We start from the raw sequence: 26,797 nt of genomic DNA, 5'->3' as shown, positions 1-26,797 counted from the left end.
TTCCTCTCTCTCTCTCTCGACTCCCTTTTTGTCTGTTTCTTCCTCTCCGTCTCTTCCTCTCTCTCTCTCTTTGCCGCTTTTCCTCTCTGTCTCTTTCCTTTCTCTCTCTCTGCTGCTCTTTCCTTGCCTCTGCCAGCTGCTTATGCTGCTGTTCTGTCAACCACCATATGTTGTGGGCAGGGGATCTAAAACAAGCTGGTCTGGGTTCCCTGGCTTACAGGTTACCTTGTGCCATACCTTTGAAACAAGGGACCTGTCCACGCTCCCTTCTAATGGCCAACCTACCTCTAATGCTGGCCAGTCTATCTCACACAAAGTTTTAAGTTTTCCTGGTGTCATAGTACTCCATAGTCTCCCTTAAATCCTTTTGTTTTTGAAAATTTTCAACATAGTTCAACGAAATTTTCAACATAGTTCCTAGTGCGGTGGGCTTACTTTGTGCCTCACCCATGTTTCCTCTAGACAAAACACCACGCTTTACACCACACACACACCACAAAGCAAAGAATGGGTAAAAAGGGCACACACACACTTTTGTAGTTTACACCAAACCAAAATCAAAACCAAAATCAGGGTATCCAGAAATCCAAGTATCCAAAACCAAAACCAAAGTATCAAGCAATCCAAGTCAAGTCAAAAACAAAAACCAAAGTGCCGGTGCAGGCACACTGTGGGTGATCAGGCCACGTTTCCACTCAAATGAAGTAGGCAAGTTCCCAAGACCAATCCTGTCAAGCAATTCAAACCAAGTCAAAACCAAAACCAAAGTGCCGATAAAGGCACACCATGGGCGATCAGGCCACTCTTCCACTCAAATGGAGTGGGCAAGTTTCAAAGACTAGTCTTACCAAGTTTTAGAAGTCCAGACTCCAAGTGCCCTTTCCTTCCCCGTGTTCAGCCACTGCATTGATCCTCCATGGGGGTCTGCCTCACACTGCTCTGGCGAGGCGTCCCACTGGGACAAATGCCTACCTGGGAGAGCTCTCAGGATCCGCGTTGCTTGGGCTGGTCGGAGTCCCCTGCAGGGATGTTCCTCAGGGCAGGTTTAAGCCACCTAAGGAGCTGCCTCACCTTCCGCCAATTGCCTCGCTTCCGGGTCGGGGAATCAAGAAATGTAGCAGGACAAGCGGCAGACAAAACTCCTCAGACACCGAGTTACAGAAGGAAGGGGTTTATTCGGCCGGGGGCATCAGCAAGACTTCAGTCTCAAGAGCCGAGCTCTCAGAGTGAGCAATTCCTGTCCCTTTTAAGGGCTCACAACTCTAAGGGGGTGCACATGAAAGGGTCGTGATTGAGCAAGCAGAGGGTACATGACTGGGGGCTGCATGCCCTGGTAATTAGATCAGAACAAAGCAAGATAGGGATTTTCACAGTGCATTCCTATACAATGTCTGTAATCTATAGATAACAGAACCAGTTACGTCAGGGGTCGATCTTTAACTACCAGGCCCAGGGTGCGGCACCGGGCTGTCTGCCTGTGGATTTCATTTCTGCCTTTTAGGTTTTACTTCTTTCTTTGGAGGCAGAAATTGAGCATAAGGCAATATGAGGGGTGGGATCCTCCCTTACTTTAATATGCAGATTTAGGGCTATTTAGCTGACAACTGCCAAAGTAGTGAACCAAGTTATCAAGAACTTAAAACTCTAAGGTAGGAAAAAAAAAAAGTCTTTATGAATCTATAAGATGTACTTCTATTGGCATGCGTAATATGTCTATGTATTTATGTGTTGTGTACACAATTTTTCACTACTGAAAATATACAGAGGAGCTCTAATTAATTGGCTTAAGACAATAAAAGCACTTGAATCAAATACTTTATCAGGAAAAAGGAAAAGACAAGTCAAATACTTTTTCAAGTTTATGTAACTTAAGTAAAATCTTTAATAAATAAGCTAGCTTTAAAATTATTAGAAATGCCTTAAGAATTGCCAGCAGGTTCTGGGTTACAGCCGAGGTGGAGGTGGGATGGGGTGAGGGTTGGTGGGGTGGGAAGTGGTACAAGGGCTTCGTTATTTCTTGCTGCCCGCTTCTGGCTTGGGGAAGTGGCAGGACCTTGGCAGGACCTTGGCAGGACCTTGGCAGCACCCCAAGCTGGCATGGCGCTAATGGAGGGATGCGAGACCCCAGTGGCTGGGGCCCGGCTGCAGAGCCAGGTTGGCATTTCCAGATTGGGGCTCGGGCCGCACCCTCTCTAGGACCCTCCCTTTGTAGCAAGCAGATTGTCGCGGGTAGTTTGGGCCAGCTGTCCTGGCGTGGAATTTCCCGAATTCAACAAATCCTCCAAGAAATCCATCCATCCATCCATCCATCCATACGTGGCAGATTATGAAGTATGGATCATTACTTTTGGGATGTGGATATATTCAGTGAACAAGGAGCAGCTTGCAAGAGCTGGATTTTATGCTTTAGGTGAAGGTGATAAAGTAAAGTGCTTTCACTGTGGAGGGCGGGTAACTGATTGGAAGCCCAGCGAAGACCCTTGGGAACAACATGCTAAATGGCATCCAGGGTGTAAATATCTGCTAGAACAGAAGACATGAGAATATATAAACAATATTCATTTATCCTATTCACTTGAGGAGTGTCTGGTAAGAACTGTTGAAAAAACACCATCACTAACTAGAAAAATTGATACCATCTTCCATAATCCTATGGTACGAGAAGCTATATGAATGGGGTTCAGTTTCAAGGACATTAAGAAAATAATGGAGGAAAAAATTCAGACATCTGGGAGCAACTATAAATCACTTGAGTTTCTGGTTGCAGATCCAGTGAAGGCTCAGAAAGATAGTACACAAGATGAATCAAGTCAGACTTCATTGCAGAAAGAGATTAGTACTGAAGAGCAGCTAAGGCGCCTGCAAGAGGAGAAGCTTTGCAAAATCTGTATGGATAGAAATATTCCTGTCATTTTTATTCCTTGTGGACATCCAGTCACTCGTAAACAATGTGCTGAAGCGGTTGACAAATGTCCCATGTGGTACGCCGTCATTACGTTCAAGCAAAAAAATTTTATGTCTTAATCTAATGCTATAGTAGGCATGTTATGGTCTTATTACCCTGATTAAATGTGTGATGTGAACTGACTTTAAGTAATCAGGATTGAATTCCATTAGCATTTGCTACCAAGTAGGAAAAAAAATGTAAATGGCAGTGTTTTTGTTGGCAATATAATCTCTGAATTTCTGGATTTTTCAGTTATTAGCTGTCTTATTTGCTGAATTGTTTTTACTGTTATTTAATTGAAACCCTAGACTAAGAAGCATCATATTATAACTGATCACAATGTGTATTCACAGTACATTGACTTAATTTCTAAGTGTAAGTGAATTAATCATCTGAATTTTTTATTCTTTTCAGATAGGCTTAATGAATAGAACATTCTGTATATAAATGTGGAGATTAGAGTTAATCTTTCCAATCACATAATTCGTTTTGTGTGAAAACGGAATAAATTGTTCCATGCTAGTGGAAAGATAGAGATTATTTTTAGAGGTTTGTTGGTGTTGCGTTTTGGGATTCTGCCCGTTTTCTTTTAAAATTGTAAATATGTACTTGTGTGAATGATTTTTAAAGTGATTTTGCCATTTTTGGAAGGGCATTTAATGATAGAATATCATTGAGCCAACATGCACTGACATGCAAAGATGTCAAAGATATATTAAGTGTAAAATGCAAGCAGGAAAATACTATGTACAGTCTGAGCCAAATCAAAGCATGTATGTTTTTTATATGTGTAGAACAAAAGGTTTGGAAAGATATGCACCAAATTGTTAAATGTGGTTTCATTTGAGGGGGTGGGGGAATGGGCCCCAGAGGGGCTTTTGTAGGGGGCCTTTCACTTTGTATTTTTTTCATTTTGTTTTGTTTGAATTTTTTTTTTTTCTTTTTAAATGGAGTTTCACTCTTGTCACCTAGGCTGGAGGGTAGTTTTATGAACTCGGCTCACTGCAACCTCTGCCTTCCAGGTTCAAGTGATTCTCCTGCCTCAGCCTCCCATGCCTCCTGTGTAGCTGGGACTACAGGCACCTGTCACCACGCCTGGCTAATTTTTGTATTTTCAGTAGAGATGGGGTTTCACCATGTTGACCAGATTAGTCTGTAATTCCTGACCTCCCAAAGTGCTGGGATTTCAGGCGTGAGCCACTGCACCCGGCCCCGTTTGAATTCTTTAGAAGTATAATCAGAATTATTAGAAAGCATTTTACTGATTTAAAAGCTTAGACAAGTTCAAATGCCTGCAAAACTACTGAACACTCAGCTTTAGTTTTTCTAATCCAAGAAGGCTGAGCAGTTGACCTTTTTGGTGCCAATGTGAAATTTAAAAGATTTTATGTTTTTCCTGCGTTGTGGATGAAAAATATTTCTGAGTGGTGGTTTTTTGACAGGTAGACCATGTCGTCTTGTCTTGTTTCTTGTCTTGTCTTCTTGATTTTGTAAAATGAAATATACAGTATGTCACAGATCTTCCAATTAATTAGTAAGGGTTCATCCTTAATCCTTGCTAGTTTTAAGCTTGCCTAAGTCACTTTACTAAAAGATCTTTGTTAACCCAGTAGTTTAAACATCTGTCAGCTTATGTAGGTAAAAGTAGAAGCATGTTTGTACACTGCTTGTAGTTATAGTGATAGCTTCCATGTTGAGATTCTCATATCACCTTGTATCTTAAAGTTTCATGTGAGTTTTTACCATTAGGGTGATTAAGATGTATATAAGGCAAACTATTAAGTCTTTCCTTTACCTAAGTTTGCTTTCTTGACTAGTAATAGTAGTAGATATTTCCGTAATAAATGTTCTCTCAAGATCCTTAAAATCTCTTGGAAATTATAAAAGTATTGGAAAGAAAAGAAGAACAGTTTTTTAAATAAATAAATAAATACATTATATATATATATGTAGAGAGAGAGAGAGAGAGAGAGACAGAGAGAGAGAGAGAGAGAAAGAAAGAGTCTCGCTCTGTTGTCCAGGCTGGAGTGCAGTGGCACAAACTCAGCTCACCACAACCTCTGCCTCCTGGGCTCAAGTGATTCTCCTGCCTCAGCCTCCTGAGTAACTGGGACTACAGGCACACGCCACCACGCCCAACTAATTTTTGTATTTTTAGTAGAGATGGGGTTTCACTATGTTGGCTAGGCTGGTCTCAAACTCCTGACCTTGTGATCTACCTGCCTTGGCCTCCCAAAGTGCTGGGATTACAGGTGTGAGCCACTGCGCCTGGCCAGTTTTTAAAGTATATTTTTAAAAACACTTGAATAAGAGTCAGTAGGGTGTAAACTAGAAGTTTAAAAATGTTTCATAGAATGCCCAGTGTTTACATTACATGATTCTCACAACAAACCTATTGTAAAGGTGAGTAAGGCATGTTACTGCAGAGAAAACTTTGGGAGAAAAACTGTAAAAAATTATATTTTTGCTGTTATTTTCTAAGAGAAAGAGTATTGTTATGTTCTCCTAACCTCTGTTGATTACTACTTTAAGTGATGTTGATTTAAAATATTGCAAATTTAAATAAGAGTTTTAAAAATTAAGTAATGACTGCCCTGAAAAAAAATAATTGCCAGCATACATTTTTGTTTGGATTTATTAATCAAGCAATTTTATACCTATCCCTGTCAAATACCATAAGATGTCAAAATTTGGCATAGGGGTTACAAAACTATAAACCCAGCCCAAAACAGAATGATCTTTGCTTGTTTAATCTTTAATAAATAAGAAATTAATATTGGTTTAATGAAAATAGCTACATCTTGCATTATTTAGTAAAATTACCATAACTTCTAACCTTATGGCTTTACGCAGTCTAGTCCAAAGGCAGGAAGGAGGTTTGTTTTGGAAAAGGACTGTTATAATCTTTGTTTCAAAGCTAAACTATAACTAAGTTCCCCCCAAAGTTAGTTCAGCCTACGCCCAGGAATGAACAAGGACAGTTTGGAGGCTAGAAGCAAGATAGAGTCAGCTAGCTCAGATCTTTTTTGCTGTCTCAGTTATGGCAGTTTCATAACTTTAAATGATGGCTATCACAGTTTTCATAAATAATCTAGGTAAACAGTTAAAATAAAATAATTAGGTAAATGTAATGGGATAAATATTTGTGGACAAACTCGTCATAATTGAGAATATAAAGTTAAATTAAATAATAAGTATTTCATTGTTCGGGTATTTTCCAAGAAAAACATATTGTATGAAACCATTCTTTCTAAAAAAAAAAAAAAAAAAAAAGTGTCCTTTTAAAAAGGTGAATAATTTTTATCTAATTCAAAATATATTGAAAAGTTATGTATAAAACAAGGTAAAAGGAATGAGAAAATAAGGGAAATATAAAGAAAATTATAGAAATAAAGTGGTATTTTTTGGTAAGAAAGCTTAAAGAGAAATAATTTTAGGAAAGAAAGAATCTTGTATGATAAATTTTGTCCTAGAATAAAGTGACTGGATAAGAAAGGGATGTTCAAAGCTATTTATGAAAAACCCACAGCCAATATCATACTGAATGAGCAAAAGCTGAAAGCACTCCCCTTGAGAACTGGCACAAGACAAGGATGTCCTCTCTCACCACTCCTATTCAACATAGTATTGGAAGTTCTGGCCAGGGCCATCAGGCAAGAGAAAGAAATAAAGGGTATTCAAATAGGAAGAGAGGAAGTCAAATTGTCTCTGCAGATGCATGATTGTGTATTTAGAAAACCCCATCATCTCAGCGCCAAAACTCCTTAAGCTGATAAGCAACTTCAGCAAAGTCTCAGGATACAAAATCAATGTGCAAAAATTAGAGGCATTCCTATACACCAATAATAGACAAACAGAGAGCCAAATCACGAGTGAACTCCCATTCACAATTGCTACAAAGAGAATAAAATACCTAGGAATGCAACTTACAACAGATGTGAAAGACCTCTTCAAGGAGAACTGCAAACCACTGCTCAAAGAAATAAGAGAGGAAACAAACAAATGGAAAAACATTCCATGCTCATGGATAGGAAGAATCAATATTGTGAAAATGGCCATACTGCCCAAAGTAATTTATAGATTCAATGCTATCCCCATCAAGCTACCATTGACTTTCTTCACAGAATTAGAAAAAACTACTTTAAATTTCATATGGAACCAAAAAAGAGCCCATATAGCCAAGACAATCCTAAGCAAAAAGAACAAAGCTGGAGGCATCATGCTACCTGACTTCAAACTATACTACAAAGCTGCAGTAAACAAAACAGCATGCTACTGGTACCAAAACAGATATATAGACCAAAGGAACAGAACAGAGGCCTCAGATATTACACCACACATCTACAACCATCTGATCTTTGACAAACCTAACAAAAATAAGCAATGGGGAAATAATTCCCTATTTAATAAATGATGTTGGTAAAACTGGCTAGCCATATGCAGAAAACTGAAACTGGACTCCTTCCTTACAACTTATACAAGAATTAACTCAAGATGGATTAAAGATTTAAACATGGCCAGGCGCAGTGGCTCATGCCTGTAATCCCAGCACTTTGGGAGGCCGAGGCGGGTGGATCACGAGGTCAGGAGATCAAGACCATCCTGGCTAACATGGTGAAACACCGTCTCTACTAAAAAATATAAAAAATTAGCCATGTGTGGTGGTGGGCACCTGTAGTCCCAGCTACTCGGGAGGCTGAGGCAGGAGAATGGCATGAACTTGGGAGATGGAGCTTGCAGTGAGCGGAGATCATGCCACTGCACTCCAGCCTGGGCAACAAACAAAGACTCCGTCTCAAAAAAAAAAAAAAAAAAGGATTTAAACATAAGACCTAAAACCATAAAAACCCTAGAAGAAATCCTAGGTAATACCATTGAGGACATAGGCATGAGCAAAGACTTCATGATTAAAACACCAAAAGCAACTGCAACAAAAGCCAGTTGACAAATGGGATCTAATTAAACTAAAGAGCTTCTGCACAGCAAAAGAAACTATCATCAGAGTGAACAGGCAACCTACAGAATAGGAGAAAATTTTTGCAATCTATCCATCTGATAAAGGGCTAATATCCAGAATCTACAAGGAATTTAAACAAATTTACAAGAAAAAAACAAACAACCCCATCAAAAAGTGGGCAAAAGATATGAACAGACACTTCTCAAAAGAAGACATTTATGTGGCCAACAAACATATGAAAAAATGCTCATCATCCCTGGTCATTAGAGAAATGCAAATCAAACCACAATGAGATACCATCTCATGCCAGTTAGAATGGCAATCATTAAACAGTCAGGAAACAACAGACGCTGGAGAGGATGTGGAGAAATAGGAATGCTTTTACACTGTTGGTGGGAGTGTAAATTAGTTCAACCATTGTTGAAGAGAGTGTGGCAATTCCTCAAGGATTTGGAACCAGAAATACCATTTGCCCCAGCAATCCCATTACTGGGTATATACCCAAAGGATTATAAATCATTCTACTATAAAGACACATGCACACATATGTTTATTGCAGCACTATTCACAATAGGAAAGACTTGGAACCAACCCAAATGCCTACCAATGATAGACTGGGTAAAGAAAATATGGCACATATACACCATGGAATACTATGCAGCCATAAAGAAGAATGAGTTCATGTCCTTTGCAGGGACATGGATGAAGCTGGAAGCCATCATTCTCAGCAAACTAACACAGGAACAGAAAACCAAACACCACATGTTCTCACTCGTAAGTGGGAGTTGAACAATGAGAACACATGGACTTGGGGAGGGAAATGTCACACACCAGGGCCTGTCAAGGGGTGAAGGGCAAGGGGAGGGATAGCATTAGGAAAAATACCTAATATAGATGACAGGTTAATGGGTGCAGCAAACCACCATGGCACATGTACACCTGTGTAATAACCCTGCACAATCTTCACATGTATCCCAGAATGTAAAGTATAATTAAAAAAAAAAGAAAAAGAAAAAAAAGAAAAAGAAAAGAAAGAAAGAAAGAGATGTTCAGGACAAACCAGAAAGTCCACGCATGTTACAAATAGTCTGTGTAAGTCACAATAAGAGGATTTATTTTAAAAAACTTTTACATGATCAAGTTGTCTATAATTAAAGGGAAATTATAATGGTCTTTCTAGAGATTGAGTTTGATGTTAAAAAACTACTTATACACTAAAAAATTGGTTAGAGGCCGGGCGCGGTGGCTCACGCCTGTAATCCCAGCACTTTGGGAGGCCGAGGCGGGCGGATCACAAGGTCAGGAGATCGAGACCATGGTGAAACCCCGTCTCTACTAAAAATACAAAAAATTAGCTGGGCGCGGTTGTGGGCGCCTGTAGTCCCAGCTACTCGGGAGGCTGAGGCAGGAGAATGGCGTGAACCCTGGAGGCGGAGCTTGCAGTGAGCCGAGATTGCGCCACTGCACTCCAGCCTGGGCTGGGCGACAGAGCGAGACTCCGTCTCAAAAAAAAAAAAAAAAAAAAAAAAAAAAAAAAAAAAAAAAAAAAAAAAAAAAATTGGTTAGAATGATGAAATTTTCTTAAGGGGTAGATTCACTCTTAGTAAATTATAAGAGACTTAAGAAGTTTTTTTAACCTAAAGCTCAGTTTTTATTGCATCTTGCTGCTTTTGGTTTTCTCTCCCCTCTAAAAGGGTGGGAAATAGTAATGCCCTCCTTCAACTTCCTTCAGCTCACATACGTTTTTTTCCCCTCAGATTCTGTTTGTTGTGTCCTGATGCTAACAATGTTTTCTTAAAGGTCTAAAGGAAGTATTTTCTTCCAACATAGTATTCTGTGCATTGCAGAAGGTCTTTTCTTTTGCCTTTTGGTAACTGGCTTAACAGATTTTATGTTTTATTGAAATAATTTCTATGCCATTATTATTAAGTTTTGGTTTGCTTAGAAAACACTGAAATCACTAATTTTTTTAAAAAAATTATGATTATTACATTCATGTATCTTTATGTATGTGCTTTTAAAGTTCTTGTGACATTGAGTTATAAGGCTTGACTCCTGGGTCTTAAAAGGACCAGTCCTGCTAAATCTTAAACACTGACAGCAATTAAAGGCTCATCTTCAGGACTGGTAGAAGATGCCAATCAAAATAAACTGCATTCTTGAAACACAGAGCCAGAAATTAAAGCTATTCAACTCAAGCCCAGGGACTATATTGGAAGAGGTGGGTGTGTGAGATTGTAAGGGCCAATTTTGAGAGATAAAATAAGTTTGATTTCTCTATAAATTAATCATAATCATTAATGTCAAAGGCACACTGATGCAAGATCAGCATATGGACCCCTGTATCAGATTAACAAGGTTTTCCTTTTTTTTTTTTTTTTTTTGAGACAGAGTCTCTCTCTGTCACCCAGGCTGGAGTGCAGTGGCCGGATCTCAGCTCACTACAAGCTCTGCCTCCCAGGTTTACGCCATTCTCCTGCCTCAGCCTCCCAAATAGCTGGGACTACAGGCGCCCGCCACCTCGCCTGGCTAGTTTTTTGTATTTTTAGTAGAGACGGGGTTTCACCGTGTTAGCCAGGCTGGTCTCGATCTCCTGACCTCGTGATCCGCCTGTCTCGGCCTCCCAAAGTGCTGGGATTACAGGCTTGAGCCACCGTGCCCGGCCAGATTAACAAGGTTTTCTTGAAGCATTAACCTACTCCTTAATAAAGGTTATAGAGGTTATAAAAGGCTTCTGAAAGTTATAGCTATGGTCAAGATAAAAATTTCATAGATTGTTAATATAGTTTTGAAAAACAAATTTAATTGGCTTCATGCTGTTTTTTTAAGGGCTTATTATTTGGAAAATTAAGTCTCTCTGAAAGAATGAAGGCTTTCACTTTTTTTTTTTTTGAAAATTCTTTAGTTATCACTTTGATCAAATGAATGACTTATTTTACAATGATCTTTCAACAAGTGTTTTAAACCTTTGATATTTGACAAACTTTCCAAAATCAAACTATAAATTATGTGTTTTTCTGACCTAATGAATCCTTTAAGATACGAGGTTCCCTAAAGTCCAAAAAAGAAAAAAAATAACATAATGTGGCTTATTTGCTATAAAGATTTTACAGGAACCATTGTCAAATATGAAATAGTATTTGGTTTTGTTTGGGCTGTATTTGTATAAATATGTTATTGGTATGTGTTCTAACATTATGGGAAACTCCTATAATTCTGATATGACTTGGTGTACATTATCAGTAATAATTATAATTGTTATGGTAAATTATTGTGTGCCATGGAGGTAACAAATTTCCTCGTCAAGTGTGTCTTTGACGATAGTTGCCCTAAAACTTTTTGTCATCCTTGGACAATTGTTGTTTTGCTTTGGTCCTCTTTAGAAAAGGTGGTTTTATAATCAGCTATAAAACTCTAACGGGTGCTCTTGAATGCAGGCTTCTGATAACTTTGGAAACTGTGACATCAGAATAGAGGAAAAACTTTCAGGATTCATGGAGTGCTGAAATATTCATGAATATCAAGCAGAACAGGAAGTAACTTCATGGATGGAACTAACAGAATGCTGAAGTAATCTTTTTGACCTTTTTTCTTAAAATGTTGATGATCTTTTGTTTTTCAGAGTCAAGGAAATTTTTCTTTTGAGCTATTGACAGCTTTCAACAATTAAGTATACTCCTGTGAACACAATTTGGAGCATGTTTGTTTCTCTCTATCTGATTTCTCTAGAATTTGGAAACAATTTGTGGGTATTCTTAACTTATGGCAATATAATTATTTACATAAGTACAATAAGAATCTGTTTTCATTTGTAACAGAACACAGCTGGGCAAACTGGTTATTTTACCAAGGCTTTGACTGGAATGCTGTCTTTACTTTAAGGAATCAAACTTGACTTACGGAGCCAATAAAAGCCCCTTGGGAAAACTAGCTTCATACCTTGTCTACCCAGTCCCTGTACAGGGTTCCTGATCTGTGGTAATTAAAGAATGTCACTCTGACAGGCCCAGGAGTCCAAAGTTTATCCTGGAACCTCAAGAGGAGAGGAATTCACCCAACTCATAGGTATTTTGATAGTACAAATCCATGGCTGGGCTCAGATTTACAAAAGTCTTACCTGAGATTCCTTCTATAGAAAAAGTTACATCAAAGCCAAATTAAAAGTCCATGAAAAATGTTTATTCTTGCTGCACTGTATACAAATAAACAGATCAAGTATAATACAGCAAATCAGTCTTATCATGATTTGTCTAGTAAAAATGGGAAACTGGGGAGAGAAAAAATGTATTTCAAAAAACTGTAGTACACTTGTTGGTAGATTCTAGTCTTGCCTAATGTTTTTCAATTTTTATTATTTTTTACAGTTTGGACTGAATTCTAATTTTTCTTGGCTGTAAGTCTTCAAAATAATGTTTTCAATTTTTTTTCTTCTTTTCCACCTCCACTTTTCCTAATTTGGAGTCACTGAAAACTAAGCTGTGCTTTTGTAAAGCCCTGCAGACTGAAGCTAGACAACTTAATCTTCAGAAGAAAATAATGGCAATCTATTTACATACGTAAGCCACTTTCATATCTGCCTACTGATACATAGACTTCAGAGGAATGTGGCCTATATCAATTTTACAGATTGTTCTTTTGTTTGTTGTTGTTGTTCTCCCTTCCTTCCCCTATTTTCTCTTCATAGGACATGAAACTTCACAACCTGCTAAAAATGAACTTTCCTAATAACTCAGAACCTACCCGTCTAGGAATAAACCATCCTAGCCTTGAGCAATCAGATGACCAGAGACTTATTTTCTTCTAAAATGCTTTCTCTAAAATATTTTAAAAAAGAAAAGAGGGGAAATGTGAAAGGAAAATAAAAAATCTTGGGGCCTCCAAATCACTAAGCTGGGAAAGTCAAGCTTGGAACTTCTTAGGGCAAATCTGCCTTTCTATTCAAAGTCATCCCTCTGCTCACTGAGATAAATGCACATCTGATTGCCTCCTTTGGAAAGGCTAATCAGAAACTCAAAAGAATGCAACTGTTTTGTCTCTCACCTACCTGTGACCTGGAAGCCCCCTCCCTGCTTCAAGTTGTCTTGCCTTTCTAGGCAGAACCAGTCTACATCTGACATATATTGATTGATGACTCATGTCTCCCTAAAATATATAAAACCAAGCTGTGCTCTGACCACATTGGGTACATATGGTCAGGACCTCCTGATGCTCTGTCATGGGTGGGTGTCCTCAACCTTGGCAAAATAAACTTTCTAAATTAACTGAGACCTGGGTCAGAATTTTGGGGTTTACAGCAACAATTTCAAAAACTCACCACTGACCTAAAATCTGGACCGCACACTGTTCCTCACACTCAGCCATGAAAATAGACACCATCCTACGAGCTCCCTCGGCCATGTCCTGCCACACTTCCAACATGTGTCCCCATCCACCATCTGTTGTCTTATTGCTGCATCCTACCCAGGCCCTGATCTCTGGACCCATTGTTGTATAATTATGAATTTGGGGCTGGGCATGGTGGCTGTGGCTCACTCCTGTAATCTCAGCATTTTGGGAGGCTGTAGTAGTCAGGATTCTCAAGAGGGATAGAACCAATAGGATATATTGGTTGTATATACATATGTCCTATTGGTTCTATCCAATATATATATATCCTATTGGTTCTATCCCTCTTGAGAATCCTGACTAATATATATACATATATATACACACATAGATATACACATATATATACTAATACATATCTATACATATATATACATGCACACACATATATATATGAGTTTATTAAGAAATATTGACTCACATGATCACAAGGTAAAGTCCCACAATAGGCCGTCTGCAAGCTGAGGAGCAAGGAAGCCAGTCTGAGTCCCAAAACCTCAAAAGTAGGGAAGCCAACAGTGCAGTCTTCAATCTGTGGTTGAAGGTCCAAGAGTCCAAAAGCTGAAGAACTTGGAGTCTGATGTTTGAGGGCAGGAAGCATCCAGCATGAGAGAAAGATGTAGGCTGGAAGACTAAGCCAGTCTAGTGTTTCCATATTCTTCTGCCTCCTTTTATTCTGGCCTCACTGGCAGCTGATTAGATTGTGCTCACCTGGATTGAGGGTGGGTCTTTCCCAGTCCACTGACTCAAATATTAATCTCCTTTGGCGACACCCTCACAGACACACCCAAAAACAATACTTTGTATCCTTCAATCCACTCAAGTTGACACTCAATATTAACCATCACAGAGGCCAAGGTAGAATGATTGCTTGAACCCAGAAGTTTGAGACCAACCTTGGCAACACAGGGCGATCCCATCCCTACCAAAAAAAAAAAAAAAAAAAGTGTAAAAATCAGGATAATTCCATTATCTGTGGTCCCAGATACTTCGAAGGTTGAGGTGGAAGGGTCACATGAGCCTGGGAAGTTGAAAGCTGCATTGAGCTGTGATCTGTTGCTGCACTCCAGCCTGGGCAACACAGCAAGACCCTGTCTCAAAAAAAAAAAAAAAAAAGAAAATAATTTGTCTGATCTATGTTCCAGGTTCCTGATATGGAGCTTCTAAAACTGTTGGCATTTTCTGAGTAATAGAAGTGCCTTTTTTATGTTAATGAGCTAACTCACGGCAGGGCCTGCAGATAGCTTCAGCATGGTGTCTGGTCCCTGAAAAGACCAAGCAGGTAATTAGAGTTGGGGCTTTGAGCTACATGATATTAGCCAACCCTCCAGACCTCTAGGGAGGAGAGGGACCCTGGAGATTGAGTTCAAGTACATGGCCAATGATTTAATTAATCATACCCATGTAATGAATCCCACCCAAAATCTCTGGACATTGAAGCTCAGAGGAACTTCTTGGTTGGCGAGCCCTTGATGTGCTGGGAGGTGGTGCATCCTGATTCCTTGAAGGGAGGACACAGAAGCTCTGTGTTTTTTACTAGTCCTCTCTCTATGTGCCTCCTCATTTGGCCTGGTCCTTCTGATCTATATCCTATATAATAAAATTGTAATAATAATGATAGCATTTTCCTGAGTTCTGAGTTGTTATACCCAGTTATTGAATCTGAGAGAACTGTGGGAATTTTTGAGCTTATGGCAGTCATTCAAAAAATGTGAGTGGCTTGGGGACCCCTGAAGTGTGCCTGGCATCTGAAGTAGGAGCAGTCTTATTGGGGACCATGCTCTTTAACTTGTAGAGTCTACACTAACTCTGGGTGGTTAGTGCTGGAATTGAATTGCAATACATCTGGCTGGGGTTTAAACAGAAAGCCCGTGTTCTCAGGGACCTTGCTTTTTTGTGCTCTGTCTCTGTCTCTCTCTCTGTCCCTGTCTCTATCTCTGTCTGTCTCTCCTTTAACTTTGTACTCTACTTGTTTCTCCTCACCAGACCCACTCAAGTCTTGCTTATCTACAGCAAAACAAAATGGTGAAGGCAGTACCTCCTTCACTAGTGTTCTCCTCACCTTCTGCTTTATTTCTCTTGAAAGAGTGCCTTCACTTCCTTCTCCTCCCACTCATCAGCTTCTTCCTACTACTTAACCAAAACTTTCATAAAAGTTATTCTTATTCCCATAGTCAATGAATAATTCTCAGCTTAAAAAAAATCCATGACTTTCTCTGCAGCATTTCATACTATTTGACAATTTTCTTTCCTTCTTGAACTACAACCCCCTTCCACCCCAGTTTCTGTAATACTGCACTGGGATTCCTTTGTCTATTCCTCTCTCAGTCTCCTGTACAATCTTCTTTTGTCTGCCCCTTCCAAACTGCATGTATTGTCCATTCTCCACCCTCCTCCTCGATTCCTAGTCCATGACTGTCTTACCATCCACCCAGATACCTGGGCGTGTCACCTTGAGTCTGTCTTCTCACTCACCACTCTAACCCCACATCTGATCACTCATCATATTTGATTCCTTCTGCCTCCCACATGCCTTGTGTCTCTGTGCATTTATATCCTCTGCCTCTGTGATTGTCACAGTCCACACAAAAAGAGCTTAGCTCCTCAACAGTCTCTCTGCTTCAAGTTGTGTGACCCTCCCACGTGTTCTTCATCTCACAGCCAGGGTGATGTTTCCAAAACAGATGCAATCATGTAGATAGAGCCCAAGCCCTGGCCCATGGCAGGTGCCAGTGACCTTTTACTGCATGCATGAATGAATGCTATGTCCCTGCTTAAAACCCCCAATAGTCTCCCATGGCTCTTTGCATCCAAGCTCTTTGACACAATTTCAGGTTCTCCTGACTTGGCTGTTGCATGTTGCTTTCACTGGCCTTGAATATGTCATGCTTATCCTTCCTCTACCTGGAACACCCTCCCTCCCTTCAGCTGGGGAAGTGGAACTTATCTCTTAGGTGTCAGCTTTCATAGGCTTTTTCCTGCCCCACCTGCTATATGGTTATAGGTCACCTCCTGCTCCACCTATTGTATATTGATTACATTTTATTGCAATTGTTTGTAGTACGGATTTACACACCCACCATCAGTATCTCAGTTGCCACATCAGTGCACACTTCTGGTAACACTTGGTGAGGTCAGACTTGTAAAGTGTTGACACTCTATTTGGTATAAAATGGTATCTTATTGTGGCTTAATTTTCACTTCTATAATTTTTAATGAGGTTGAGCATTTAAAACATGTTTCCTTATATTTACTATTTGTATTTACTCTGAAGACATTTGTATTTACTCTGAAAAAATCGAGGTTAGAAAACTGAGAGAAAGTATTTATTCTTTTATGAAATGTACATATTTTTTCCTGCTGGGTTTTTTTCTTATTTATTTGTATGAGTTTTTGTTTTCGTTTTTGTTTTTTTGACAGTCTTACTCTGTCACTGAGGCTTACAGTGACATGATCTCAGCTCACTGCAACTTCTGTTTTCTGGGCTCAAGTGATTCTCCTGCCTCAGCTTTCTGAGTAGCTGGGATTACAGGCACCTGCCACCATGCTTGGCTAATTTTTGTATTTTTAGAAGAGATGGGGTTTTGCCATGTTGGCCAGGCTGGTCTCGAACTCCTGACCTCATGTGATCTGCTCACCTCCCAAAGTGCTGGGATTCCAGCGTGAGCTGCTGCACCTGGCCGGGAGTTCTTTACATATTCTGAAAACTAATCCTTTGTGAGACATAAGTGTTGTAAATATTGTATCCCAGTTTGTGGCATGTATTTTTAATTTTTAATGGTGTCTCTCAATGAAAAATCTTAACGTTTAAATGAGGTCAAATTGATCAGGTTTTTATTTATGGTTTATTCCTTTGGTGTCATGTGTAAGGAATGTTGTTCCTTCCTGTCCCAAAGCTGCAAAGATTTCTTGTGTATTTTGTCCTAAAAGTTTTAAAGTTTTGCTTTTCCTATCTGTGCACATTTCACATTTGCTACATCTCACTGACTGCTTCCTCTGCTGCAGAGCAAGCTCCATGAGAGTAGGAGGCATGGGTCCCCAGAGCCCCATGTCGTGACTGGGATCTGGCAGGGGACCAGTGAGTAGCTCCTGACTGACTCAGTGAATGAGTGATTGGATGATTGAACAAAGTGGTATTGGAGTTCAGAGGGAGCAAGAGATGCCTAAGAAGAGACGAAGAAGGAGATGGTATAGGGTAGTGGTTCTCAAGTCTGGGTCCACAGCGGACTCACCTGGGGACTCTTAAAATGTGCTGTGGAGGATCCCAATCCAAGAGATTCTGCATGACTGGTCTAAGACGTGGTCTGGGCACCAGGCGATCCCAGCGTGCAGCCAGGGCTGAGGCCACTGGATTTGGTGGTAAATGAGGTAGCGATCAAGGGTACAGACATTGGTGCCAACAGGCTTGGGCTTGAATTTCAGCTTTGTCACTGACTTGCTGTGTCCTCCTGCACTTGTTGAGCCTGTTTTCTCACCCGAGAGTAGGGTGTGATAACACCTACCTGCTGTGGTTGTTGTGAGAGTTAGAGGAGATAAGCACGTTCCTGGAATGAAGTGTATTCTTAATCCATCATAGGCTTTTTGTTTGTTTGTTTGTTTGTTTGTTTGTTTTTTCGTTTTCAAGAATGAGTTTGAGCCAGACTTTGACAGCTGGTTGGGAAATGAACATGTGGTGATTGGGAGAGAAGGGCAGTTTATGTGAAGGGAATGTAATAATTAAAGAGAGTGGGCGTGGGAAGACATGCTGGGGAGAGTGAGCAGGCCGGTTAGCCCTGGTAGAGGGTGCAAGAGAGCAGTGGGGAATCTGCCAGGGAGACAGGTGGGCGACCAGGGTGCCAAGGGTGTGGCTTTTCCCGGGTTCCCATGGACACAGCCATCCTCCCAGATGCCCAGCCCAGCTGTGAGTGAGCAAGAGTTCTGGTCTGTCTCTCTCACTCTGTCTTTTTCTCTCATTCCAGAAACAAAGCAGTGACTGGTACTTAAGAGGAGGCTCAGGTCAAGTTGGGAGTGAAGATCAGGGGACCAGAAGCAAGAATGGAGGCCCCACCCATGCTGGAAGATGATGAGGGTTTTGGTTCAGGGAGGAGGAATACTGGGGATCTAAAGGGGCCTGGGAGTGGGGCAGGACCCTGCCTTAGGACAGGTAGAAATATTTTCTTTAAAAAATGGGGTGGAGGGGCTGGGCATGGTGGCTCACACCTGTAATCCTAGCACTTTGGGGGGCTGAGACGCGTGGATCACGAGGTCAGGAGATCGGGAACGTCCTGGCTAACATGGTGAAACCCTGTCTCTACTAAAAATACAAAAAAAAAAAAAAAAATTTAGCCAAGCGTGGTGGCGGGCGCCTGTAGTCCAGTTACTAGGGAGGCTGAGGCAGGAGAGTGGCGTGAATCTGGGAGGCGGAGCTTGCAGTGAGCCGAGATGGCACCACTGCACTCCAGCCTGGGTGATAGAGCGAGACTCTGTCTCAAAACAAACAAAAAAAAGTGGGGTGGAGGTTGATGGTAGGACCAGGCATCTTTAGTTGACTCCCTGGAGTGCCAAGTCCTTGAAATGGTCTTTAAAAGTCAAGGAGTGGGGTTTGAGTCTCGTGTTCAAGCTCATAGGTTATTAACATAATGACACTTTGAAAGTATTTAGGAGAGCTCAAGTGAGTGGCCCGGAAGTTCCGTGTTGGTGTGGGCAGCGGCTTAGGATGTACCGCTCCAGACTCATATCTTTGACTGCACACCTGACACTTAATCTGGCTGTCCTGTAAGCACCTTCAACTTAACATGTCCTACACAGAACTCTTGATATTCCCATTCCTCCCCCAGTCCCTCAGTTCTTACCAAATGTTCTTCCAGTTACCCAAATGCTTAAATAAAACAAATCTAAGTCCTTTTCTTGGATTTCTGCCTGTTCCCTCACCTTCCCACCTATCCATGAGTGTTCTGTGGGCCCTGCCTCTGAAATAAATCCTGCCTTTGTCTCCCAGTTCACTCCAGCTGCCCATCCTGGGGCTGTACCCTCCTCCTTCCAAGCCCTCTCCCTTTCCTTCCTGGTGCTGCCTGTCATGTCAAACATATGCATTAGTGCGACCAGGACATTTGAAATGCAACCAAAACAATTGGGCGCAGTTATGCCTATCAGGTTTTCTTCCTTAAACATTTTATATTTATGTTTGAAAGCATGCCACGTTTCTTCACTTGCCTACTGACAGATTTATTAGTTGGCAACATCCGCTGATAGCATCAGTACTAAGTTAATTGTTTTTGCACACCTAGCTTTAATTATTCTCATTATCATTTTTGGAGTTATTCTTTGTAAAGGGTAACTGAGTTTTCCAAAACAAACAGAAATTTGGGGTGTGCCCATGGAGCGTGACTCATGAAATCAGATTCTTAGAAGGACCTTAGCAAGTCTCTGGGTTGTTGTTAATGAGCCTGGCTGGCTGCCAGGGGTGTGTCTGCCCTTGGTGGGAACACCACTGTTCAAATGCTTGCCTGCGGCATTACCTGCGTAGGTAGTGCTTGTTTCTACTGAACTGTCAGGGATCCAATTCTTTGTGGTCTAAGTAACAATACTCAGATTCACAAGGAACTGATTAATAAGCCAGAATGCCAGTGTATTACATTTTTGATGAAGACCATATTTACAGTAATTGTATCTGCTCAAGCTCAAATTAGGATTAGAGTTCTGACAAATACATATGTGAGAACTATGAGGTTAAATACTTGAAATTTGGACTTTTCTGGAAAATCTGAATGTGATTGCCATTCACATACCTTTCTGGGGATGGTGATTCTTGTACTCTTATTTTTAAAAGACATAGAAAACTAACTTAAGAATCAGATTGCTTGGCTGGGCGCAGTGGCTCATGCCTGTAATGCCAGCACTTTGGGAGGCCAAGATGAGCAAATTGCTTGATCTCAGAAGTTTGAGATCAGCCTGGGCAACATGGTGAAATCTCATCTCTACCAAAAATACAAAAAAAAAAAAAAAAAAAAAAGGAATAAATTAGCTAGGTGTGGTGGTGCGTGCTTGTAGTCCCAGCTACTTGGGAGGATGAGGTGGATTAATTACTTGTGCCCAGGTGGTGGAGGTTTCAGTGAGCTGGGGTTGCAACACTCTACTCCAGCCTGGGCGATAGAGTGAAACTCTATCTTAAAAAAAAAAAAAAAAATCAGATTGCTTTATTGCTGGTTTTCTACCTAAAACTGAGATTGGGTCCCATCATCCCCTGGCCCCCATTGGTTAATGGTTCCTCCCTTGTCTATTGCATAAAATACAGATGACTGCTTTTGGCAGCATGGTTGAGTGTAGACACTGTAGGGTCTTCCTGACTCAAAACGAATAAGGCTTCGGTAAAACACATTTTGAAATACGTTTCTGGATGAATAGCAAGAAAAGGAGATCTCCTAAATTCCTTTTTCTGTCCCCCTCTCCCTACCCACTCCAAGTGGGCTTCAGCAGGAGAGGTGGTGAGCAGCAGGTAAACACACATCAAAGCCAGTCTTCCTCTCTGAGGGAAAACACTTATATCAGCATTACAATCAATGGGCCTCTTTAATGATGTGCCAGTGATAAGAGGGGGTGCTGAACCCAGGGGCCTGCCTCCATCTGGGGCCTTTGAAGCATATTAAAGTGGTTTCAGGTTGTTGGCATTTCCTTGCCTTTCCACCCGAAGCAGACACAAATCCTCTCTGGAGGCAAGTTCTTCCATTTAGCCATAGAGTACAACTCCCACAGACTAAGATCAACCGTGTGCAAGCTCACAGTCAAAGGTCACCAAACACACAGAGCAACAATCAAATTCATGAGTGACATGAATGAGAGTAAACAGAAACAATAACCACCAGTTGGGGCGCTCTAAAGCTTCAGCTGTTAGAATTACTGAATATGGAATGAAACTGCCACAATAGCAAACATGCCTCTAGTACTTACTGTGTGCTAGGTTCTAAGAATTTTGCACATTGTGCCAGATACCGACTCAGCTCCACACTCACCCTCCTACTGTGCCCTCTTTATTTGCACCAGATTAAAAGGTGGAAAGGAAGAGGCAGCTATTCTGTTCTTGGCAGTGCCTCTGGCAGCACATGCAAAATGGGCAGTAGCAGTGGCAGTCACAGTTAAGTGGCCTTCTCTTTTTTTTTTTTTTTTTTTTTTTTTTTGAGACGGAGTCTCGCTCTGTCGCCCAGGCTGGAGTGCAGTGGCGCGATCTCGGCTCACTGCAAGCTCCACCTCCCGGGTTCACGCCATTCTCCCGCCTCAGCCTCCGAGTAGCTGGGACTACAGGCGCCCGCCACGACGCCCGGCTAGTTTTTTGTATTTTTAGTAGAGACGGGGTTTCACCATGTTAGCCAGGATGATCTCGATCTCCTGACCTCGTGATCCACCCGCCTCGGCCTCCCAAAGTGCTGGGATTACAGGCTTGAGCCACCGCGCCCGGCCAAGTGGCCTTCTCACAGTGTGGAGTTAAAGGCATGGGACTGAGACGAGCAGGGTTCCTAAAGGGACAGTGGCCAGTAGATGACCAGGGGCTACTGGAGTGGCTGCATGGCTCTGTGGAAGCTCAGAGGAGCCTTGGCTCCTGCAGGTGCAGTAGCAGCTTTCTGTAGTTCTTGATCTCTGGGTCACACGATCTTCCCCTTTTTTGCTCCTCCACTTCTAATTTTGTAACTGACTTCCCTGTGTATGTTTCACTCTCTGATAGAAAGAGCCAGACTGGTTTGGTAAGAGTAAGACATTGTCTGGTAAGAACACAGGAACTCATTTAATCTTATATCTCTACGAAGGAGGTACAATAATTATTCCTATTTTACAGATGAGGAAACAGAGGAGCAGAGAAATAAAGTCAATTGCCTAAGGTTGCACATTTAGTCAAGGGAGGGGTTGATATAACATATAATCATGTAGAAAACATCTAAGGAAATGAAAGGCGTAATTTAAAAATAAAACTAGGCAGGTTTAAGAAAATGAAGTAAATCTATAAATAAAAAATATAATTGTTGAAATACATATGTTAGTGAATGGGTTAAATAGCTGAGAAATGATTAATGAACCAGAAGGTAGTTCTGAAGAAATTAATCAGAATTCAGCATAGAGAGAAAAAGTAAATGGGAATTTACAAAAGTACACAGGAATTATAAAAGAGAGGTTAAACGATAGGGAGGGTAGAATGAGAATTAACATTGGTCTAACTGGAATTTTGAAAGAAGAGAATAGAGAGAATGAACAAGGCAATATTTAAAGAGATGGCTGAGAATTTTTCAGAACCAGCGCTAACTATGACTTTACCAATAGAGAAAACAGTGTACATTGGGGAGGATAAATAAATATACTACAAACAAATTGTAATAATAATACTAAACAAAGACAAAGAGAAGATCTTAAAATCAGCAAAAAAAAAAAAAAAAAAAAAAAGTCAGACTTCTTAGAAATAAATGACAATGACAGACTACTCAACAACAACAGTGGAAACCCAATTCAGTGAAATGGTATTTTCAAAATGCGTATTTAATCTATCTTTGAAGAATAAGGGTGAAAAGGGTGAAAATTTCTGCCTTATACAAAATATCAACATTAACAAAAAGGAACAAAGGTAATATAAAAATGTTTTCAAATAAACAAAACTGAGAGAGTTTACCACCAACAAGCATTCATTAAATGGACTTTTAAATGCAATTTTTAGGAAGAAGGAAAACAATCCCTAAGGAAGGTCTGAGATGCAAAAAGGAATTGTGAACAAAGAAATTGTTAAAACTATAGGTGAATTTAAAAAAACAACTGCCTGCATAAATGATAATAATGACAATGATGCTATTAATAATGAGTTGATGAGGATAAAGAAAAGGACAGAATTAAAATACTAGGAAACTAAAATGTGGAAAAGATTCAGGAATTACTTGAAGGTTAATGTTCTAGGGTCCTTCTATCCTTCTAGGGGCAGTCAATATATTAATTTTTGACTGTTACTTACCCAGTGAAAAACTTTAAGGATAACCATAAAAAATAGAAATAGAGAATATAACTTCTGAAACAGTCAAGAGAAAAATATGGAATAAGAAAACGACCAAAAAACATCTCAATCAAAAAACAAAACAAAACAAAAAAAAAAAACAAAAAAAAAAAAAAAAAAGAGAAAGAAAAGAAAAGGTTTGGAAGGAGAAAATCAAAGCATAGAAAATGCAGGACAAATAGAAGTGGAAAAGAAAAAGGTAGAAGAAACAGGTCCAGAAATATCATTGATACACTAAATCACCATTAAAAGATGAAAACTAATGAACAACATCAAAAAATTCTAGTGACTGTAGTAGTACTGATCAGAATAGGCTCTAAGACAAGAAGCATTATTGTGAATCAACTTGTGATGATGAAAGGTTTAATTTACCAGAAAGACACAACTATAAACTTGTATATACCTAATCAAATAGTTTTATTTTATTTACATTTATTTATTCATTTATTTATTTATTTATTTATTTATTTATTTTGAGATAGGATCTTGTTCTGTTGCTCAGGCTGGAGTGCAGTGGCTTGATCTCGGCTCACTGCAGCCTCTACCTCTTGAGGCTCAAGCTATCTTCCTGCCTCAGCCTCCTGAGTAGCTGGGACCACAGGCACACACCACCAAGCCCTGCTAATTTTTGTACTTTTTGTAGAGATAGGGTTTCACCATGTTACCAGGCTGGTCTCAAAATCCTGGGCTCAAGTGATCCTCCCACCTAGCTTCCCAAATTGTTGGGATTATAGGCGTGAGCCATGGTGCCTGGCCTCAAATAACTATTTAAATGAAACAGAACTAGTATGGTACTAATGAAAAATGTATAAATCCATAATTGCAGAGGGATTTCAACTTACTTCTTTCGATTATGTAAAGGTCAAACAGACAAAACACAATGAAAAAACTTAATGCAATGAAGAAGTTTGATTTAATGAACATATATTGGATATGTGCCTAAGAATTAGAGAATATATACTAGTTTTAAGTTTATGCAGAACATTTACAAAAATTTAGCGGAGGCCTAAATTATAAAAAGTTGCTATCATGCAGAATGACACACAAACTGCTGAGTCCGGAATTCAAAGCCCTCCACACTCTCCTCTACCTTTGCATCTTTATCCTCCACCACACTGCAGTGCATACTCTGGGCTACTACTCACCGTTCTTGATTCAAATTCCGTGTTCTGTCAGCTCAAATCATTCTCTCTGCCTGGAATAACTACTTCATACATCTTCTGCTATTGAATTCCTGTCTCAGCACCCCATCTACTCCAAGACAATGTCCAGTTGGAGTTACTCCCATTTTCTTTGATTACGCTTTTTGTTTTTCCTACTTCCATTATATTATTGATCACATCTGTGCCACAGTTTTTGACTTCGTCTCTGCCTTTCCTCTTTTCTAGACCCTGAGAGCTCCTGAAGGGTTGGGTCATTTCTTTTTTATTTGCTCATTCCTCATGGCACAGTGAGCGCTTAATAAATGACTATTGACTGAAAGTAAACAGTATTTAAATGGACATATTCCACCTCTGGGCCATTCATTCTTTCTTTCTAGTGGAACCAGGAGATCATGAACCGTAACAAAAGTAGGGTTGTGCAATGTGAAGGACCATGGAACCTTCCCCTGGGGGCTGAAAAACAGCAGGGAAAGGTGCAAAGACAAAATCTTCCATTTTTAAACAATGTAAGAATGTGGTCCCCCTCATGCTCAGGTGGGACTTTATCATGACGTTATTTCTGGGGACTTATAGCTGCATCATTTACCCAAATACAGATTTACCTTCAGTGTAGGGAACTGAGGACAGGAATTTTGTTGATGTAGACTCTTGATAATGAGGCTAACACTTGGAGAATTTTTCTCACGCATAGAAGAATCTCGTTTTACATTCCTTCATTAATACTTTAGTTGGTGGTTTAGCTTTAGTTATAGGCTTATCGGATATTTGGAGATACCTTCATAAACGATGGCTTTGGTTTTAGAAGAGTTATTCTGAAGCTACTATTTCTGGCAATAATCAAACAGCATGGCCATTTGTTTTGTAAGACCTTTCTGAGAATATGACGGTAAAATCTATGATGTGTGGAAAAATGCTTATTCTTCTGTCCTCTATAAATATGAATCTAGTTTGTCTTCAAAATAAAATCAAGTGATTAAAATGTAGTTTTCTAAGAAGATAAATGGAGCAAAGCACTCTCTGTTTCATAATGTTGGAAATCACTCATCCCTCATGAAACTGTCCCAACTGATCCTGACTCACAGGAATGTATTAAAATAAGAGTTAATAATATCAGGCTGGGCGTGGTGGCTCATGCCTGTAATCCCAGCACTCTGGGAGGCCGAGGTGGGCGAATCACAAGGTCAGGAGATCGAAACCAACCTGGCTAACATGTGAAACTCCGTCTCTACTAAAAATACAAAAAATTAGCCGAGCATGGTGGCAGGTCCCAGCTACTCTGGAGGCTGAGGCAGAAGAATGGCGTGAACCCAGGAGGTGGAGGTTGCAGTGAGCCAAAATCGCACCACTGCACTCCAGCCTGGGTGACAGAGTGAGACTCTGTCTCAAAAAAAAAAAAAAAAAAGTTAATAATATCAATTTACAGTTTTAAAGAAACTTTCCCATGTTTTAGACTATTGGTTGGAAAAGCTGGTAGGTGTACAATTTGTGGAGAGTAGGCTGTTGTCTATAGTAGTTTGACCTATTTCAAGGCCATATCTAATTTTGTTGCAAAATGGTCTGAATTCTACAAAAATATTGAGTTGTATAGTGTGGAGAAGTACTGAGCCATTTACTGAAAGGGATATGCCCAAGAAATAATTTGAACTTACTTAGAGATGCATACTACTGACATCTACTCCAGGCTTAACTATTAGCTCAGGTATAGAGAGGAGGGGAGGAGAGGAGTTAGGACTTTCAGAGTCATTGCCAAGCCGGACACAATCTGGTTGACTTACAACATAGGAGAGACTGGGCCAGTGAACCTCAAGGAAGAGGGCTGTGCATTTGATTCTACTATGCAGTGCTTATCCTACTATGATAAGCTTTGGAAATATAAAGTTGAGTAAGACATGGTCTCTGATCTCAAGAAGTGCACAGTACTTTTAGGGAAGACAGAAGAAAATACTTGATAATGATGATAATGTTACCAATGCCTGATGGAGGTATGTGCATGGCACCAAGAAGAGGGCCAAGTGATTGAGTCTGGGAGCGCTGGGAAACACTTTGTTTTTCTTTTTTAGAGATGAGGTTTCACTATGTTGACTGGGCTGATCTCAAACTCCTGGCCTTAAGCTATCCTCCAACCTCGGCCTTCCAAAGCGTACAGGCATTAGCCGCTGTGCCTGGCCAAGGGGAGCACATTTCTGGGAAGCTACTACTTGCATTGAATCTTGAAGGAAGAGTGGTAGACAAGGGGAGATGGGGAATGTCCGGCAGAAGCCCTTCAGGCAGGGTCTCTGCAGGAAGGTGATGAGAGATCAGGCTGGGAAAGCAGGAAAGGACCAGATTAGGAAGGACCTTGGGTA

At 40.4% G+C, this 26,797-nt stretch overlaps 2 protein-coding genes across 6 annotated transcripts in view; both read left to right on the top strand.

The window, feature by feature from the left end:
• IL37 (interleukin 37) overlaps positions 1 to 26,797 on the top strand; it is a 164,504-nt gene that overhangs the window by 92,723 nt on the left and 44,984 nt on the right. For 3 of the 5 annotated variants that reach the window (XM_050752964.1, XM_050752966.1, XM_050752967.1), the window contains 2 exons: positions 11,342 to 12,460; positions 14,435 to 14,571. The exons of 1 other annotated variant lie outside the window; for it this stretch is intronic. The gene's annotated coding sequence lies outside the window, so the exon portion shown is untranslated. The remainder of the gene's footprint in view (positions 1 to 11,341; positions 12,461 to 14,434; positions 14,572 to 26,797) is intronic. One more of the 5 variants, XM_050752965.1, reaches the window with a different exon arrangement.
• Positions 917 to 4,812, top strand: LOC126934379 (baculoviral IAP repeat-containing protein 8-like). Its single transcript, XM_050755209.1, is given in 2 exon segments — positions 917 to 1,114; positions 2,197 to 4,812. Coding segments are annotated over 2 exon segments (1,026 nt in total). The 3' UTR covers positions 3,025 to 4,812.

This window comes from Macaca thibetana, chromosome 13 (assembly GCF_024542745.1).
Source record: "Macaca thibetana thibetana isolate TM-01 chromosome 13, ASM2454274v1, whole genome shotgun sequence".
NCBI classification, from domain to species: domain Eukaryota; kingdom Metazoa; phylum Chordata; class Mammalia; order Primates; family Cercopithecidae; genus Macaca; species Macaca thibetana.
Note: the sequence above shows the minus strand (reverse complement) of the source record. Positions and strands in the feature narration are given on the sequence as shown.